Source organism: Haemorhous mexicanus, chromosome 6 (genome assembly GCF_027477595.1).
Source record: "Haemorhous mexicanus isolate bHaeMex1 chromosome 6, bHaeMex1.pri, whole genome shotgun sequence".
Classification (NCBI taxonomy): Eukaryota; Metazoa; Chordata; class Aves; order Passeriformes; family Fringillidae; genus Haemorhous; species Haemorhous mexicanus.
This window is the reverse complement of record NC_082346.1, coordinates 12,335,111-12,354,516: the sequence shown is the minus strand read 5'-3', so window position 1 is coordinate 12,354,516 and position 19,406 is coordinate 12,335,111. Positions and strand designations below refer to the sequence as shown.

The 19,406-nt window shown below is 39.6% G+C and overlaps 1 protein-coding gene across 9 annotated transcripts in view; it reads right to left on the bottom strand.

The window, feature by feature from the left end:
* Positions 1-4,849: 4,849 nt before the first annotated feature.
* BUB1B (BUB1 mitotic checkpoint serine/threonine kinase B) overlaps positions 4,850-19,406 on the bottom strand; it is a 43,877-nt gene continuing 29,320 nt past the window's right edge. For 8 of the 9 annotated variants that reach the window (XM_059848725.1, XM_059848732.1, XM_059848729.1 and 5 more), the window contains 11 exons: positions 18,790-18,874; positions 18,294-18,408; positions 17,525-17,811; positions 16,468-16,625; positions 14,336-14,482; positions 14,063-14,178; positions 13,630-13,791; positions 12,791-12,933; positions 9,513-9,684; positions 9,046-9,152; positions 4,850-5,397 (listed from right to left, as the gene is read on the bottom strand). In XM_059848725.1, coding sequence (XP_059704708.1) covers positions 5,208-5,397; positions 9,046-9,152; positions 9,513-9,684; positions 12,791-12,933; positions 13,630-13,791; positions 14,063-14,178; positions 14,336-14,482; positions 16,468-16,625; positions 17,525-17,811; positions 18,294-18,408; positions 18,790-18,874 — 1,682 coding nt within the window. In that variant the 3' untranslated portion in view covers positions 4,850-5,207. The remainder of the gene's footprint in view (positions 5,398-9,045; positions 9,153-9,512; positions 9,685-12,790; positions 12,934-13,629; positions 13,792-14,062; positions 14,179-14,335; positions 14,483-16,467; positions 16,626-17,524; positions 17,812-18,293; positions 18,409-18,789; positions 18,875-19,406) is intronic. The other variant, XM_059848728.1, reaches the window with a different exon arrangement.

Genomic DNA, 19,406 nt, shown 5'->3' with positions numbered 1-19,406 from the left:
ATGTTTGTAGAGTAACTCCTACCCTGAAAACCTCTGCAGCATTACTGAGATACAACCACTTCTGGAAGGAAAGACATGTCACAAAAAGAGAGTGGACAGAGACCCTGGTTTATGTAAAGGCTTCATACTGCTTATAACCACTCTATAATAACTCACGAAATCACAGAAGAGGCCTGAGCTGGAAAGGACGGCCGAGGATCCTGTGACTATTGGTTTGGCCTTGGCTGTGTGGGGTTTGCACATCAACACAATTCTTATAGAATGATTGTTTAGTGTGTGTAAAAATGGCAAAACACAGAGGAGAGAAAAGGGAAGACTAAGAACTTAGAGAGGAACAAAAATAACAATTTTAGAATGCACTTGGAATAAGCCAGTTCAGTTCACATACAGGTGAAGTACTTATCCAGGTTGGCTCTTTAGGAGTAGATGCAGATGTGGCAGAACAGTCCAGTGCCTTTACTGCACATCAAGGAAGCATACCAATACTGAATTCTGCAATATTCCAACTTTTTTTTCCTACAAAATGATTCCTGAGTGAGTGATAATATAAAGTATTGCACTACAATGTACGTTACTAGTTTAGCTTCAAGGAACTAACTATACAACCCAAGATTCTGACAAATCAAGAGAATCCAAAGCACTTGGGAAAAAAACATCAGCTCAGGCCTAGAAACTGAACATTAACATTTGTCTTTTGTCAGCATTGTGTCACCCAGCTACTGCTCCTGCTTGGTAACTCACATTTCAACACCAGCTGGAACTATGGGTCAATAATTAAATAGCTTTGGATCATAGTTATTACAAAAGGAAAGTAGGGAACAAACATTTCTAGAACCAACAAAAAGAACAACATTCTTCCTCAGTCTTTACTGAATGACCTTGATATTCATGTTGTTTAATAATTTAAACTATTATGGAAATGAAACCTTCATATTTCTAAGCTTCCAAACAGCATTTAGCTTCTGCTGGATTAACTGGGCAGAGGGACAAAAAATGTGAAATAGTAAGAACCAAAAGAATGAAATTGTTAAAGGAGTTCAGTGTTTCTTGTCAAGCTTTAAGGGCGATCTGTATAAACACAGGCACATCCATGTGACTGCAGTGCCCATAGCCCAAGGCTAAAGGAAAGACTCCAACCACCAATTCCCCAGCGCACAGGAATAAGAACTCAGCTTTTGTACATCGAGGCATCCTTGGGGAAATCACCAGGGCACAGCAGGGAGCACTGGTGATTTCCCCAAGTGCACTTTAGGAGCTGCACTTTAGCCTGAATGAATTTTGGAGTATTATTTGGGAAAGCAGCAGCAGAACAGAAGATGCAGAATTACTTGCTGATGCTCATGCAGGAGGGATGTTTTGTCTTGTTTAAATAATAGACTCATTAAGGTTGGAAAAGATCTCCAAGAGCCCACCCAGCACCACCAAGTTCACCACTAAACCAAGTCATCCCCAGGTGCCACCTCTATATATTATTTAAATCCTGCCAGGGACACCAACTCAACCACTTCTTACTAAAGAGTGCCTTAAAGTCCCATAAGAATGGAGATTCTTCTCAGCCCTCTTTGTTGCTCATTTATTTATAGAAGCATTTTTATACTGTCTTTCACAGCAGTACCCAGATTAAGCTTTAGTTGGGCTTTGGCCCTTTTAAGTTTGTCCCTGCATAACCTCACAACATCTCATAGCTCTCCTGAGTTGCCTGTCCCTTCTAGTTTACTCTGGAAAACCCAAAAATCCTAGCTTATTCTGTGAAATCATTTTATCTGGTAGCACAAGCTGAGGCTTACACTTCTGATAATGTACCAGTTATCAGGTGCATCTTTCTCTTGAGGTTTTCTTGATCTTTTTATTGCACACAACTCCAGGCTGCAAAAGTCTCAGATACATATATTCTGAGTGCACTTATGTGATACATTTCAGAAGATTTCCCAATTATCTCAAAGTTAGGATTTTAAATCTACAAATCACATACCTTTGAAGACCAGCAGATGATCAGTATTTCTCACCTTTCCTCAAGCTTCCTTAAAACGTTCAGATTCCTTAACATCTTCAGATGTTAAGAGAGCAAATAAAGTGAGTTTCAGAGATCACAACAGATTGGTAAATGCTTGCAGGCGTACCTTAAAAAGCAATTAGGTTCTGTAACATCATTGGTCACTCCACTCCAGAGCCACTAAGGAGGTAACCTGGACCACCTGTATTTCACAGGTGTAAGCAATTATCTTTGTGAGCCCTTAGAAACAGTGCAATCAACTCCAGCTGCAGCTCCTGCAGCTTCCACAGTTTAAGGAGACGAAAATGGCTCACACCTGTGGGGTTTGTCCCATCCACAGCTCAAGCACATTAAATCAGCCACCATTTTTTACCTTTAGCATTTTTGACTGTTCAGTGATTTTCTGCAAATATTTCTAGACCCCTTTCCGCTTAACAAAGTGGACATTAATGTGATTCTTTCAGTTTCTGAATCAAAGCAGCTGAAGCCTGCAGGTATCTTCCAGACATCCCTCTTGTATCTCTGGTCAAGTTTTGTTCTCAAGCAACCTGGTACAACTATGACCCATCATATTCCTATTTTCCTTTGTGCACTTTTATTTATATAATAGGCATTAAAATTTTCCATAGCCCAGATTCCATCACTCTATTTTTTTATGATAACCTCACTAGGACTTCTACATCTGGCTGTCACACAATTTCATTTTACCTTCTACCTGGTGTGGAACATTTTGTCATGTTAGGATTTATAAATGCCTTTTCCCTCAGAAAATATTAAAACAGTTTTTGTCTCCAAATATCCTGTGGGCAAGGCTGGTGTGTCTCCTACTTCATGACGAGTCTATGGCAATCCCAGCCTTCAAGGTCACAGAGCACTGCTGTGTTAGACAATGATTCAAAAAGTGATGCTCAGGAAAAGCTTGTTTAAGGTTGGAGGCAGTTATTTGAACAGACAACCGGGATATGCAAAGAGCTCCTTGAGTTCCTGTCACGCGCTGGTGCAATCAGCTCATGGCATAGGGGAGGCAGAGACTGACCTGTGCAGCAGAGAGGCAGAGTTCATCGAAGCAGAAGTGGGAACAAACATAAATAGAGATGATTGCTCATTCTTGCTATACTAGCTTGCTCCTCTTCATTATTTGTGTGTGTTTATTATGGAGAAATTTATAATGCCATTACTGTTTCTGTTTTTACACTACTGGGGGGGGGCAGTTCTGTGTTGTCTGGGATGTGCATGAATAGAAACTGATCATAGGCAGCTGTATTAGACAGAGAAGGATTAGCACACTTTTTGTTTAGAAAGAAAACAGATGCCAAGAAAAAAGTAATAGTGGAGTATTGCAGCTTTGATTTAGATCTCATTTAAGTAAAGACAAATAGGTTCACTTACATATTTTAAAGACCTGAAGAACAGATTTCCTCTACTGAACTTCTGCTGAGAGCTCTTATCTCTGTTCAGCCTGTTCTCAAAAGCTTTCTGTGCGAATTAGACCACAGTGAAGTTGTTTTGTACTGGCTACAAACACGCCTTTTCTGAGAAGTCCTTGGGATGACTGATAGTTTGTTAGGAGCCTTCTCTTCCTAATCTACCTGGTATTCAGCTCAGTACTGCAGGATATAAACTGAAAAAGTTGCAAGTGAGAGGACAGCAAGTGAGATTCCCCAGATTTTGTCTAAAAGGCAAGTAAAGGATCAGCAAAAGCAATAAAATTTCAGTTAAATAAAAGAACACGGCATCTTTTTAGAGCTAGCAAAAGTTAGCTATGCATTGGACTCCTGAGTGCTCTACCAGTGATGGCTCTAAACTCTGGTTAGAGATAGAGCATTGTTTATCTGCTAGCTCAACAGATGACTAATCAATGTACTACAAGAAGCATTAATTAAGGCATTAATGGACCAAAATAAATTCTTCAGCAGCAGTTTACATTCAATATTAAAGCTGGTCTACCAGGGCATTTAGGTCATATCCTGAATTAGAAGAATATATAACCCTCTCAGAGAAAGTGTAAAAAAGGCATTAGGAATCCATGACAGCAAAAAGAAGACAGGCCAAAGGTAGAGGAACAGTGATGGAATATGCAGAAAAAAAGCAGAAAAGAATGTGGCTTGAAGCAATATGGAAAAGACAAAACTGAGTTCTACCCCAAAATTTGGAGATAAAACAAAGGGGGAGAACCAAATAGAACCATGGCTGGAGAATTCAATGAAATGAAAAAAACACAGTCCATCTGGCTTCTTAGAGAGAAGAAATTGCTAATGATGCAGTTGTCTATTCTCACTTTCCTGTGTGGGAGAAGCTGCAAGGAAGTAAACCCCAAGTCTGAGAAATTTCCCTAAACTTCAAGTACTATCTAGTACTACCCTGGGTTTGCATCTGGTAAAATCTGTTGTCTTGAATAAAATGCAGCCTTTGTACTGGTTTCAGTAATGCAGTGCATAAAAGGTTAACACATATAAATACCCACAAAACCTCCCACAAAAGCCTGCTAACATGTCACTTAGGGCAAATTGAGATTTCAGAGATGCTCAAATCCAGTCAGGAACTCCAGCCCTTGCAAAAGTAAACAAAACTCTTGCCTTAAGAAGAAAAATGGTTTATGTGTGCAGCTTTTCCACTTGTGACTTCATCTACTTCTTCTTATGACAACTTTCTACAAGAAGACATTCCAAGTAGAATCATTCAAGCTGTATTCATGTGTCCAGGAAATCCCATGTGGTTATGAAAGCTGCCACCAAATGAGGGGCTTTTGCATCCAGCGGCCACAATATATTCCCAGTCATGCAGCAACACTTCTGCACGGATTCCAAATGAAGTCTTTTGAAACCATTTGATAGCAATGTTAAATATGACACTCGCTACCAAAACACAACTTTATTGATTAAACACCAATTAAAAGACCAACTGAATGCAGGACAAAGACATTTCAAAGAGCATGGTGCAAGTTAGGTGTTGAATTTTTAAGGAGTTGTACAAGAAGGGGAGGTGGCAGTTAAGACAAACAATTTTCTCTCGCAAACTGCTCCAACACAAAAAGGTTCATGTAGAGGCTCAGAAGGTTTTCCATGCACTCATGCAATAGAAACATTCTTGAGCAAGTCCCATGTGAAGTATTGCAGAAATTGCTCCAATCACTCTCATGTTTACATTTGAAAACATAAGAAAGCAACAACAAATTCTTCTCTAGAATACAAAATGTGTTTTGTTTTCTATGAAGTCACTGGAAGTTCACCAGGAGGAAAGTTTCTCCCACAGCAGCTAAGGTCAACAAAAGTCGTTCTTTGAAAGAGCTGTCAAACATTTCACTGATTTCTTCTCTCAACTCCCTCAGCAGAGGTACTGTGGACTTACCATCTGCATTCAGAAGTCTCTCAAAAAGTTTACTCCAGAAATCACTGTCAGGGGTCCTAAAACAAACAGAGCAGTGTTCAGTGAACAATACACACACACACACACACACACACACACACACACACAATGTGTCTATCAAGGTCTCCATTTATATTCAGCACCAAACCTTCTCGGAGAACCACGCCTGAAATAATAATTTCACTCACCTGAGAAAATATAAAGGAAAACTAGGAATGTCTTGCTCATTTTATATGTATGGACCACATTCTCTTTCTCCAATAGGTTTCTGGATAGTAACTTCACAGTGTAAACCAACTGTTTATACAGTTACCTCTACTAGCATACCTGACAACTACCATCATTCACACTAAGCCAAGGCAGTTTTAGTTTACGGGAATTATCAAGAACATTTTTGAAGCAAACAACTTGGAAAACACTCTTTTCATGAATAAAGGGCAGAGGTAAATCTTATTTACGCACTTGCAAGCTAAGTTAACAGGGCAATATTAAAGGAAAGCCGCAAGAAAAAAAAAAATAAGAAAAAGGGGGTTTAGAGCCAGTTTTGCTTCCTTTTTACCCCACCTTCCATCTGCCAGAATTCTGTACAGGTAATATTTTGGAGACAATTAATAGTAATAAATCCCCTCTCTCCCAGATGTACCCACACAACACGAATAAAAAGGTTAAGTGACTCATTTAAGTCTCAGAAAACTGATATTAGAGCAAACCCTTTGTTCTTCAGTCTTGCACTGCTCCTGACTACTGAAGCACGTTTCTCCCTCGAGGTAGGAGTTACAGGGACTTTGAAACAAATTATCTGCCTCTGCTGTATCTAAGTGACTCACAAAACAGCAGCAGCCAGTCTCAGAATGAATCCAGCCTGTACCATTTGTACTATTTCACTGGTAACTCTTATATTTGCTAAAAATAATTAAGTCAATGCAGAACCTAACCAAGAAAAAAAAAAATGCATGACTTGAGTCCATTTTCTTAGTGGGATTAGATGAGCAAGAGGTGTGGCAGAGGAGATGAAGTGTTGCTAAGGAGGTGTCAGGAGTTCTGAGTGACAAAAATAGTCCTAAAAATTCAAATGCAGCTTCTATATTCTGCCTCACATAAACCTGCACAGAGGAAGTTTCCTAAAATAGTAGTGAAAACAGAAAAAAATCACCATATCCATTCTTTAATAATGGTAAAAACCCTTCCCTGAAAAACAGGCTGTCAGCATTATACTTGGAAATTAAAAAAACAACTTGATCACAATTTACATTCTACCTTCTCCTAAATCTCTACCACAATGTTCAGTGGTTTCCATTTGTTCTGTCACCTTTTAAGTGGGTTCTCTTTTATTGAAAGCCATTGACCTTGGAAGAAAAATGCTGTGCTCCACCATGCAATTCCCCACTGCTTTGGTATTTTGCTGAACTGGTAGTAAAATCAGTAGCTCTTGCAACCAATTCTGCTATATCTACATTTGTTTAATAAAAATAATTAAGTCCGGCTTAAAAAAAAAAAAAAAAAAAGCTTTCATAAGATAAATGGGTCATGGTTGTTGTATTTAACACCAGTATGCCTTCTAGTAAGAAGCCTTATTTCTAGCTGTCAATACCTGAATTCTCAGAACCTTTTTTGAGGAAAGTTATTCTTTCAATAAAATCGTTGGGGAAAAAAAAAACCAACAAACCAAACCACCAAACAAACTCAAGTGAATCTCAAAGAAATAAAAAAAAAATCACTTTCCAAATCACTTTGAGAACTTTGAACACAAAAGACAGAAGCAATGTAATCTTTACAAAAGCAGAATTACTAAAAGCAACAAGAAGAATTCCTGTGTCTTCAGGGGTGTTACAGTGTCACCAGCAGGTGTGGCTGTATGCACAGGATGAAGAGTAAAATTGATCTCCATCAGCTGACTCTTCTACCAGGGAATACTCAATTCTGGAGCATCTTCTGGTGGATGAAGGCTCCCTTCAGCAGTGAATTTGCTTGTCACAGATTACTTGAAAGCTTCAAACTGACTAGAGCAAGTGTCATCAATCAATAAGAACTAGACAGATTAAAAGATCCGTGTGTGAATGGAAATGGATTCAGTGCAAATTCCATGTTCCCACATAATGAAATACCTCATTTACACTGTGGATACAAGACTTCAGTATAATGTGCAACTAAAGCACTTATACAGACATTTATTGGAATAACTGATATTGAAAAGTAAGTATAGATAATGAATGATGAGTCTATAACACTTTCAGAAGCAAAGCAGAAGAGGGGTGGAAAAGAAATTCCTTATTTGTACTCTGAACTCCCAAAGTATGAACTGATGCATGCAGGGGAGCGAGAAGCCATTACAGCCTGGTTCCAGCTCCACAGAACTTGTGCCCAGACTTTATCTTCTTCCTGCTCTGTCTCCTGTAACCCTGCACAGGTCTCACTCCTCAAGACTCCTTCCAATTCCTACCTCAGCCCAAAATCCTAATTTTTTCAATCCAGCATCCCCAGCTTTGACTACAATTCCTTTCCAATAAACTCCTCCCCTCCAAACTCAACTGACAGACAGAGAGCCCTATCCTTCCCAACTCAGACTTACTATTCCTCCTGCTCCAGTTACCCAGACAGTTACTGCTCTTTTTCCCATACCCACACCCTGATCAGGTCCCTGACACCATGTCTCAGCCTTCTCAACTCAGGCTTTATGTGGCTTCATCTGCAGTAGCTCAATTTAATTTCTTGCAGAATTAAACAAAGGATAACATAGTAGAAAACCAGATATATAGCCAGTTAAAAAAAAAAAAAAAAAAGCATTTTTTTTCCTCTGTACACAGCTTAAGAAGATTGGATTCTTTCCAAAGGCTGAATACAACAAACTGGGAGATGTAAGCAGTGCAGGTTGCTAGGGAACTGGACAATTCCTACACTGGTAGTGGGTTTCCTTAAAGCAATGGTCCTAGGAGTGATCCATGATCCTGAACCAGATACCTGTCCAGCAACTGCTGTCATGAGTGCAGAGTTCTGGAAAATCCTTATGAAATGCCAAGGCAAGAAAACCTGCAGTATGTGCCTAACAAAATAAACAACTGTTCAGTTTAAGAAGAAACAAAGGGCACAGGAAGGCAGAGCAGACTTATAGTCAAAACATGCAGCTAAAAGAGAGCAGTAGAATTTAATACCTGAGACAAACAGCAGCTTCCAAAAAGCAGCTGTTTGCACACTTGCATCTTAGATGACAGTTTTAAATTATTTTCTTTGCTGCACAAGTGTACTGTTTCTACAGCTGTTACACCCTGCCATCAGTGTCTTAGAATGAAAAAAAAAAAAGCAGAAAGCCAAACGAATCCATTTCTGAGGCAACATGCTCATGTGATCTTTGCCCCCTCACCACCCACCCACTTACAAACTTCTCCAAGCTTGATCTGTAAGGTGCTGACTAAGTCAGTCTCATCTGAAAGGACAAAAAAATGGAAAAAGCAAAATCATCTCAACCAGATTATTCATATTCAACTTAAAATTGTCTCCTGCACAGCACTGAAGCTACCAGTGAACAAGTCCAACAACTTCATAATTTCAGGCCCCACAAAAATAACACTTTTTGGCATAAAAAGCCCCAAGTTGCTGTAGCCTCCAAGCTCTGAAGATAGTATCACTATAAAGAAAATGAAGTTAGAGGTCTCTTCTTTACCAACAGCCCCCTCTGCAAAAGGACTTACTTTGATAAGTTTTGGCTGGTTTTCCAGATGGAATTCTCCTGATAGACCTGGATATGATCCCCAAACAACAGCAAATGGACTATATCTGCAATGCCAACCAAGTCTACCTGTAATCACAACAAACACCACAAAATTCAATGTATCACTTCCTGCTCTTAGTGCTTTCACACATTTAAGCCGGAAGCATCTTTATACCAAAATCTTCAAGAGACCTGTTAAGCAAGAAAACTTCAAAAGGTAAAATTCTATTTTCAATGTAGGTTTCTAAATAAATACAGCAGCTACAATCACTGAACAGCACTGCTAATCCTTTCACTTAATGCCAAAGAGTCCATCAGATGCAAAATTCTCTTTATTCAGTATTCATTGGTCAGAGCTTTCCACAGCACTTGTAAATTTTAACTTAAGAAAATGGGTTTTGTAAAGGAAACACAGAAATTAAGATGTCCTACTAAATACAGACTCACCTGATAAAGAAGAGAACTTTCTGCCAGAAGCTGTTGTCCATGAGGGGTCTGAGCTGTGGGAAAGTTATAGGGCAAGCTGACTCGAGGCAGTACCCTCAAATCCAGACTGTGAGAGAAATCCACCACCTTCAGAGCATTTGGCACCTCCTCATTAGAAAACGCATCGCAGATCCTGAGCAGAAGAAGCACATTAGGCAGAAGACAATCCAACAAACTTTTTCTTTCTTTTAGAATTAAATTTAACAGCATAGTGAAGGTGAGTCTTAGCCATGTCAATACTCCCCTCTGACGGCTGCTGTCAGAACTACTGCTTCTAGAGCTGGCCTGGATGGCAAGAGCTCACAGCAGGAAGCTTAGGGATGATAGTGCTGTCTCCACAGTAAGCAATAGGAAACAATAAAGAGTTGAGGATGATGCTATTTTTGTATTTGTCACAGTTATCTGAAACAAAGTCTGTGGACTGTGGTAACAATGTGATGCCTTTTCACTGGTCCTGAAATTATGCCAGACACAGGTGATAAAAAGGGGTTATCTTTGTAAGGATCCTTATGGTGCACAACACACCAAATGAAAAGCACTGTAGATGCACACATAAAGCACATACAATTTTTATATGTTTAGCAAATTAGCATAACAGACAAGAATCCTCAATTAGAGACATAGGTGATGAGGTAATTCCCCCTGTTCTACCCATTTCTGAACAACACCCCCCCCCACCCCTCCCCCCTGAGATGGGAACTAAACTTTGTCTATGAATGTGTCTTCAAGAGCTGGTTTTCAGCCTTGGCTCTCAGAGAGCCTAACCTTGGACCCTGGGGCTTGGAGCCACTGGGGAATTTATTTTTTCTTTCTGTCTAATAGAGTAGGTTACATGCTAGCTTTGAATGCAATAACAGGCTACAGAGCTACAAATATATATACATAAAGAATATAAAGAATAGATAAAAGAAAAAAGGCAAGAATCAATTTGGAATCAGTGTAATGTTTTACACTTCTCCCTCTCCCATCTAAATCTCAGAATACTTGATACAAAAAATAACTAAGCTTGATAATACTTCTACAAACTTCTCCTAGTCTACAGGTGAGGAAGGACAAACCAGAAGGGCAGGGAGGAGTATCTCCTATTGACAACTACCAAGCCAACAATATCCACATATCACAGCTCTCACTACTACTCTTCTTACATACTTGTGTGCTCTGAGCTTATTTTCTAAGTTGTACTATGCAGCTGTCCTTTTGCTATCTGAAAAACCCCCTAACCATTATCCTAACTTTTTGGCAGTTGTTTTGTATTTGAGAAATACAGCAGGAGGTATCCAAGTCCATCAAGCCACTTCTTAGATCAGTGACTTCCAAAACAGGACACAGCACCCTAAGGGAGTGCATGACAACCCATTGCAGGATGTGAAGAAAATATTAGAACTTGCATAGTACAGGTATGTAATTTATAAATAATTATGTAAATAAATTATTAATAAAATAATCACAAAGAAATTATAAGTAAAATACGTTGGGAATATGTATGTTAGATGACTGTAGGCTCAAAGTAAATTTAAATTTAATAGCTATTTTTAACATATCAATGATAACTAAGAACAGCCCCAGGGACTTTATGTATGGAATTATATCTGATTCATTAGACATTCTGGTTACTGGCTTCCCACTGATGCCTGAAGTTTTTAGCTTTTATGTATTTTTCATGTATTTGTAGTTCTGTAGACTGTTAAATGCCTCAGTGTAACTTCTAGTAATTTTCCAGCTTTCCTTCCCACAATGAGTAGGCATTTATTGACACATTCCTGAAATGTTGTTGTCTTGCCTGTAAGTTCTCCAAGGACACTTTTATTTTGTACCACGTAATCACTGGCATGATAAAGGTAGGAGAGGAGGGCAGAACCCAGGGAGGAGATTACATAACCAACTGCTTCTCTAGTTGGACAATATTGACCAGATATTCTAATTGCCTGATCTTATCAATTGCAAGGATCTAATCTGGGGCACTGCTTTTTGCCATATTATGTACCTGAAGGCACACAACCTTCAAGTAAAGGTTTGCTTTTATATTATCATTCTAACATGGTCTGGAAAAGTTTATGCTTTATTTCCAGACATCACCACACTGAGTTCACAGATCACATTCCAAGGGATACGTGACTTTGTTAACATAACATGGGAAAGAGCTTAAAGAAGAAAATTAGGTCTATGCTTTAAGGTACAAGCTGGACTGCAGAGGAAGCTGAACACTTTTTTTAGAATATCTGGATATTCCAGTCCCACCTGTCTTCTGTCTTCTCATCTCTGGGGTTTCAAGTGTGTAAAGGCAAGTTACAAACTATATTGTGACTTGCATTAGCGGTCCAAAACCTTGGTAAAGCAGAAACTTAAATACACAGGTAATAGCAAAACCATTTTGTTGAGCACAAGTTTTACAACATCAACGTATACTATTTCTACAGGAAGGAAGGCTTATTTCTAAATTAAGTGTTTTCACTCTTATCAGAATACACTGGAGCCTAAAAAACCTGGACTGCAGAATTAGGACTATTTTGCCAGTGGGCAGGTTCAGCACAAGAGGCACAGAAACCAACTTAAGGAATAGTGTAATTTTCTATAATGCAAGACCATAAAGAATTACACAAGGACAAATTCAGCAATGCACCTCATCATTGCTGCCAAAGATTGCCTACAGCAATTAAAATATAGCACCAGTTACACCCTAGGACTTCACCTCCCTCCAGAGCCACACAGCAGCTGAGGGACCCAGTCACAGCCAAGCACTGGAGATGCCCTCCCAGAACTGGGAATTCCTACGGGTGCGTCCATCCACAGGCAAAGAGGCTTCCAACCGCGCTGGGACAGGGCCCAGCTTGACCAGGGAGCAATAACCAAACTGACACTACTTCCACTGCAGGAACATCTGCGGTCAGCCTCCTCCTGGGTTCCTCCCAAACTCTCTCTCAACCCAGAGAGTTGCCTTTTCTCCTATACCCCGAAAACCCAGGTGTGGCCTTATCTGGTTTCTAAATACAAGAAAGTGAATACATGTTTTGACAACGAGTGGATACACAGATCATATTGCTAATGAGTCTTTGTTAATGAATAGATAGAAATATAACATTTGACTGGAAGGTCATCTAGAGATCAGCTTTGGTTCAGGGACTGCTGTTCAGGCCTCAGTACTTCAGTACACCAGCTCAAGGGTAGAAGTTACAGTGGCATGGGAGCTATAGCTGAAATGACTGTTCTGTACCCTCCCATACTGACAGGCAGAGACAAACCTGTCTCCCAGAAACAACACCTCTGGCCTCAGATCTCCATGGACAATCTCAGCTTTGTGCAGCTTCTCTACCACGTGCAGAAGATCATGAACAACCAAGAAGATTATTTCCTTTGTGATGAACTTACGGTCACGGAGAATATCCTGAAAAGAGAATAAATATCTGTCTCTGTACCCTTCTACCTTAGATTAGGTGAAATATTTATAGCTCACTTTTTGTTCCATTATTCATTTGTACAGAGGTAACAGTCCCACCATAAATTCAGTATAATCAGATTTTGTCCAGACAGAATTACAAGAACTGTAAACTAGGAAACATTATTATTCAAAACTGGACAAAAGACCAGGAGGAAGAAATTGACCTGAAGACTGAAATCACTACTGAATTTCTGTCCTATTTGTATGCAACAATTCAAAATGCACTTACACGACTTAAAGTGTGAGTCATTCAGCAAGACATTAATTGCTATGACCTTGCTGTAGCTGACTGGAATGCACTGAAAGAGGTCAAATTAAACAACAGCTTTAGATGCAAATCTCACTGTGGAATAACATGTATTTTTTGGCTCCAGTCCTTTATGAGTCACAAAGACAGAAAATGTGAAAAATTGGTTCAAGATTGTCTCGGAGAAGCACATGATCTATGAATGAGAAACCAGACCCATCTCAGGCATTAACAGACAGCACTGATTTGTACACAGATAAAGCCCAGAGCATCTGTATTGCAGGATTAGAAAGGAGAAACTCTCCAGCAAGGAGCATAACACCACTCCAAACTCACTACTGGCACCCAAGCAGGATTTTGGACCTTCCAACTGTCCTTGGTTTGTCTGTACTGACCCTTAGTGTGAAGCAATTTGTATTCTTGTGCACAATGGCACAGCCATCCTGGTACAGGTAACAGCTGCAATTCTCACTGAAGCTCTGGTCAAAGTCAGAATTCAAACGCTTCTGTAACTCAAGGGTGATATAAAAATCCCAAGGTACAGGCTGAGAATACACCTACAAGAAGGTACATAAGAAGAACATTTATTTTTGGAATAAAGTGAAAATTGCTCATTTTCATATTCTTCTCATCCTCTTTTTTTTCCCCCTCCCACTTGATCAAGGAAGACATTTTTCACACTCAGAAACTTTTAATCTATATCTTCAATTAGGAAGAGGACTTAAAGTAGCAAACTTCTTGCATGGAATTCAGAAATTAAGAGTTTATATTAATGGATTAGATTTTACCAGTTCACACTTCTTGTACAATAACCATCATGTGTTTTACCTTTATTGCAAATCCCTTTGCATCCCACTGGAAAATGCATCCAGTTGAAATGGCAAAAAACATCTTGTATTCTTCATCATTCCAATATTCCATTTTGATGCAGTAAGTCTCATTTCCTGTGTTGAAAGTTTACATTAATAAACTGTCACAGTAAATAGCTCTTCCCAAGTCATTCCCCACCTGCGGCACATAAAACTAAGAGGGTGGATATGAGCCATAATTCAAACCCATTAGAACACAAACTCTGCGCTGCAGAGGGTCTGACACACCTACCCAGCTCAATGTCTTTCTCAACCTCCATGTGAGGCAGAGCTCCAGCCTCCAAGTGAAAATCTGGAGAAGCAGCCAGTGATGACAGCAAAGAATCTAAAAGCTTTTTACGCTTTTCAGGGCTCCACAGGAACTGAGCCACATCATCATCTAAGAAAACAAACAACATGTAGAGATGAGCTGAAATTGTGTTAACTCTCTGCAGTCTGGTTGTATCTGTCAGTAAAAGTAAGCTGGATACTGGAAACTTTCGATCCACATTGTGATTTACTATTCATCTCTTAGCAAGTCAATTCATCTCCTTTCAATAGTTCTGGGAACTCAATGTGACCCTTGTCTTTAAAACTGCCTTACAGACTTTTATCGTGACATCTCAAGGATTCTATTGCAGCATCATGCAAAACGTATCTTTCAAAAGAGACAAAGCTCTGAATTATTTCAGCCACAGCAGAATTCAAACTCATTCTGCAAATCACCACTCATTTTTTAAATCTATGCCCATAGCAAGTGATTAGTTTGGGGTTTAGGGAAATTTAGTCCTTTGATTATAGCAGAGGTTTTATGTAAGAAAAGGAAAGCAAAGTTGGACTCCAACTCTGCTGTTCCCTGGAATGCTAAGAATTTAAGGGCTTTTATCTCCTGGAAGACACCTGTAGGACTGGACTTATTTTCCTTCTTAACATAAAGACATTCAAAAGATGAGTTGATCTGTAAAAAACCAAGATAGCCTCAATGTTTACTCTGCTTGATCATTTGAGATAAAACACAAGAACTAGATAGCCTCTACTGCCTTCTCCCAAATGCCATGGCTGTAATGAGGGAGAACATTTAAAACTTTCACAGTACACATGTAAGAACCAGACTATCTACTGTTATGTGCATACTTGTTTGAAAAGCATTGCAGTAAGTACTGCTCAGGAAGCAATTCTGTGAAAGCCAGGAAATAGTGTAGGCTGGAGGCTACAATGTGTTCCAAGCTTTTGCCATCACAAACCTAGGAAATCTACTGGCATATTTTGCAGGAATAAACTGACAGACATCTGAAGTAACTTTTATTCTTTACAGGGTATTAAGAATTCCTATATCCAGGGTAAGAGCTGCACTTCAAGGGAGATGTGAAGAAATCAAGGCACAAAGGAACTGGAAAGATCCAAAGTTTAAGAAACAACCATTAAAACATCTGAACAAATGCTTTCTTTTTTTCTGAAGAGATTTTTCATCTTGCTCTAAAGTTTAGTACATATGATAAAAACAAGACAAAGATCCATCCAAAATATCCCAGCTATTTTACTGATATGACTTCTAATTGTATTTTCCTTCCCAGTCCCAAGCATGCTTCATCATAAAATAGTCTGCAGGCACATGAGAACATAACTCTCCAGAGCAGATACACTGAAATTTCAAATATACAATAAAGCATCATAATCCAAAACCAAAGGAGTTAAAGAAGGTTAAGCACCTTGAACACCATCATCCAACACACATCTAATTCCACAGGCCAGATTTTGAAGGCTTTTTGTGACCATTTCTGTTCTAACTCTAAATATTTAGAACAGAAGAAACAAATGGCTTTAATTAGAAGAAAAATAAGCAAAGAAATTGACTATTTAAGTATCAGTACTGCTTTCCATCGACAGGAATAAGAAGGATACTGTGAAGCAGCACAACAGTTTACAGCATAGTTAAAATGCAGATTTAAACCAAAATTATGCAACTTGCACTAGACTCCTAATTCCTATTCATTCATTTCAAAGTAGTAGCTTATCAGCACATCAGGAGACACACAATATGATGACAGAGAAAAAAGAAAGACAAACCAAAACAAAGCTACCTTAGCAGTTATTACTGCCATCCAGCCCAAATTTTTAATTTTGGAATTTGACCTCATTACTGCTACAGACTTCCTGCTTTACTACCCTAAGTAACTTCTCTGTCACCTTAATACTGACATGCTTTGGATGCTGACAAGAATCCTGTACTGCACCTCACTGCTGCTTCAGGCAAGGGAGACAAGTTCAGCCACCAGTCATAGTAATGGGAAACACACAAAGCAGAGTGGGAAGGACAGAAAAATCCCCACATTTAGCAACAGGTGCAAGTTATTTATTGTGAGTGAAATTGAGTTTAGTACTAACCAGTAACCCCTTCAGCAGGCAAGCTCTGAGCCAGCTCCAATTTCTCACTGATCTGCAGGTATTTAATTGCAGATGTTTGTGTAACAGAGGACAGAGAACCTCCTGAGACCGAAGCACCTGACGAGTGCGTATCTTCCAGGCTTGCTTCCATGATCGGGCTGTAAATAAAGCCATCAAGTACTCAGACGAACCAAAGACACAAGTTGTAGATAACATCAACCCGGGGACTAGGAGAGGATACTGTGCATGCCCAGATTTAATTAAAATGAAGAAATTCTTTCCCATCCCTAGCAGAAAGCCAGAATTCATGACAGAGCTTCATTTCAGTTTTGATGATTGATTATACTCAGAATCTTAGTCTAGAGATGATTTTATTAATCTTCTCCTCCACCAAATTTAACTGCTACAACAGAAGACATCCTGAATATTTATCACTACCTTTGCTACAAAATTTCAGTGCTTTCAAAGCAGTGAAGGTTTGGGTGGGAAATATTTCTTCCTAATTATAATCAGCGAGGTTTTCAAGGAACCTCCCAAGTAAAAAACACCTTCACCATGGTATACATGTTTACATCCTAAGAGCCAGCAAATCAACTCAGCTCTAGATTAAGAAACTCCCATACACCAGATGACTTTTCTTCACAATGATAAAAAGGTTTTTCTTCTCCACAGCATTTTTACTCTGTAGAAGAACTAAACTACAAATGCTAAAATCATTTTATATAGTCAAAATAAGTATAGGAGCCAATAGTATAAAAGAAACTGGTGATTCTGCTCTTCATGCCTGATAATGAAGATAGAGAGCATTTATTAATTTCTCTGCAAGTTATTTGGTTAAAAAAACTCGTACTTAAGTCCCACAGCACTAAGGCAAAACGCCAAGTCGGCTTGCTATTACCTCTTCAATCTGCTCAAGGCAAAGCGGACCCTGAGCTAAAGAAATGGCTCTCTCCACGATACTCGGGTCTTTTCAAAAAACTCCTTCCTTAGCAACACTAAAACCACAACAAGAAAGGCAAGCAGGAGAAGGGGCTGTAGGTCCTTTACTGTTAATTACCTCAGTTTCTTTACACTGAGAGCTTCAGTGTATGCCTCTTCACCCACCGGTGTCTCCTGATTCAGAGCTGCACTCTTGGATTCTGGACTGTCTTCCTTCAGTTCACTCTGAGAGAAAGCAGGAGCTGGGACTCTCTGAGCTACCACCCCGTGAAAGGGCGTTGAGGCCAGGTGGGCAGCCCTGTTAAAGTCACACGTGTCCTCTGGGTTGGCACAAAGGGTCTTGTTCTTGTAGGAGCCTGTCACAATCGCATCCTCACTCAAACGCTCAATTCCATTCAGCTCATCCTGGAAAAAACAGAAAAGACAGTGAATGCCTGCAGATTTTATCACAAATCTTTCTTTAGTTAAAAGCTGAACATTTTTCTTCCCTTTCTTCTACTCCACCACCTTCTAACATGAATAGGTCATTCAGCCTTCAAGAACTCCACTTATCACAGAATCCCAGAATGCTCCAGGTCAGAAGGGACCTTAAAGACCATCCACTTCCACCCTCTTCACCATGGCAAGGGACACCTGCCACAAGTGCAGGTTGCTCTTGCAACCGCAGGCAGCCGCAGGCTCAAGGCAGCCGCAGCCACAACATGATATTTCCAGTATAATCTCATCACCGCCCCTTTCAATTACTGCCATGCCAGGCAGCAGTTTAGAATCCTTCTTTCTTGACATGTGATGCCAGTCCAGCCAAGCTGACTCAGTCTGACAGCAGCACAGGCTGCCTTGGTGCCTCCTGGGCAGGAAATCTGCCATGGGCTCAAGTGTTTCCTTACACAGGCTCCTGCTGCTACTGCTGCTGCGCTTTCCTTGGCACTCAGAGAATCCACGGGATTACGAACAGCAAGAGGCTGACGGGCACTTTTCTGATGGGCACGATCTGCTGAACAACTAAGTAGAAGTTACAGTCAGTTACATATTTATTAGAGCAGCTGCCCATCTCCAACAAATTCCTCTCAAGAGTCTAAGTACATTGATCATTTCAATCTACCAGTTTCTACTACAGGAACTAGCAGCAAACAATAGATACAGCTCTCCAGAATGAAGCAAGTTTATAAAGCAGCTTAAATACTTCTAGGTTGAACATGAAGAACAGAAGACTATTTCCTCATCAGGGACTCTGAGTAAGCAAATAAAAAATACCAATTTAAACAAAACACAACATATCCGCCCACACACCCCTACAAGAAACATTTATTTCAATTGGCTGCAGCAAGGGTTGGATGATTCCATTTTCCTTCCCTCTGAAATCCAGGTCTTGAATAATTCTACCTTGTATTCTGATTAGTCAAAGTAGAGGATTCATCAAATATAGAGAAAAATGGAACAGCAGCCGGTGGAGGAAGCAGACCTACATCTGTAAAGAAAAACCAAGAGGCTCTATCATATCCACAGGTCTTCCAAAATAGCATTATCCAACACTACTTAAAATAGTTAATACACAGTTCTAAAAGTACTGTTCTGACAGGAAATTACAGAGCTGGCGTATAAAGAAACCCATTTAAAAATGTTTGTTTTTGCCACATTAATGAACCACCCATTTACCACCATATTATGTGGGCTAACTTGCTGTGTTTAAACTATGCTTCAGAATTTGTACTTTTTACTGCAAGACTGTCTCATTTCTCTCTTTCTCCTTAGAGATTGAAAATGTATTTCCACTCTGGCTGTCTGGGGATACATCAGGAGTCTGGATAATCACTGTCAACAACAACAAAAGTCAACTCCAATCAGAAGTAAAGTTCTTCAGGATTTGACCTTCCCAACAAAACTTACCAAAATCAACAATATACAATTTTGGGATGTATTCCCCTAGCAAAACCTCTGAGGAAAAAGGACTTAAAGTAGTTATCAATCTCAGGATAGCATTAAACTCTTCTGAAATGTTA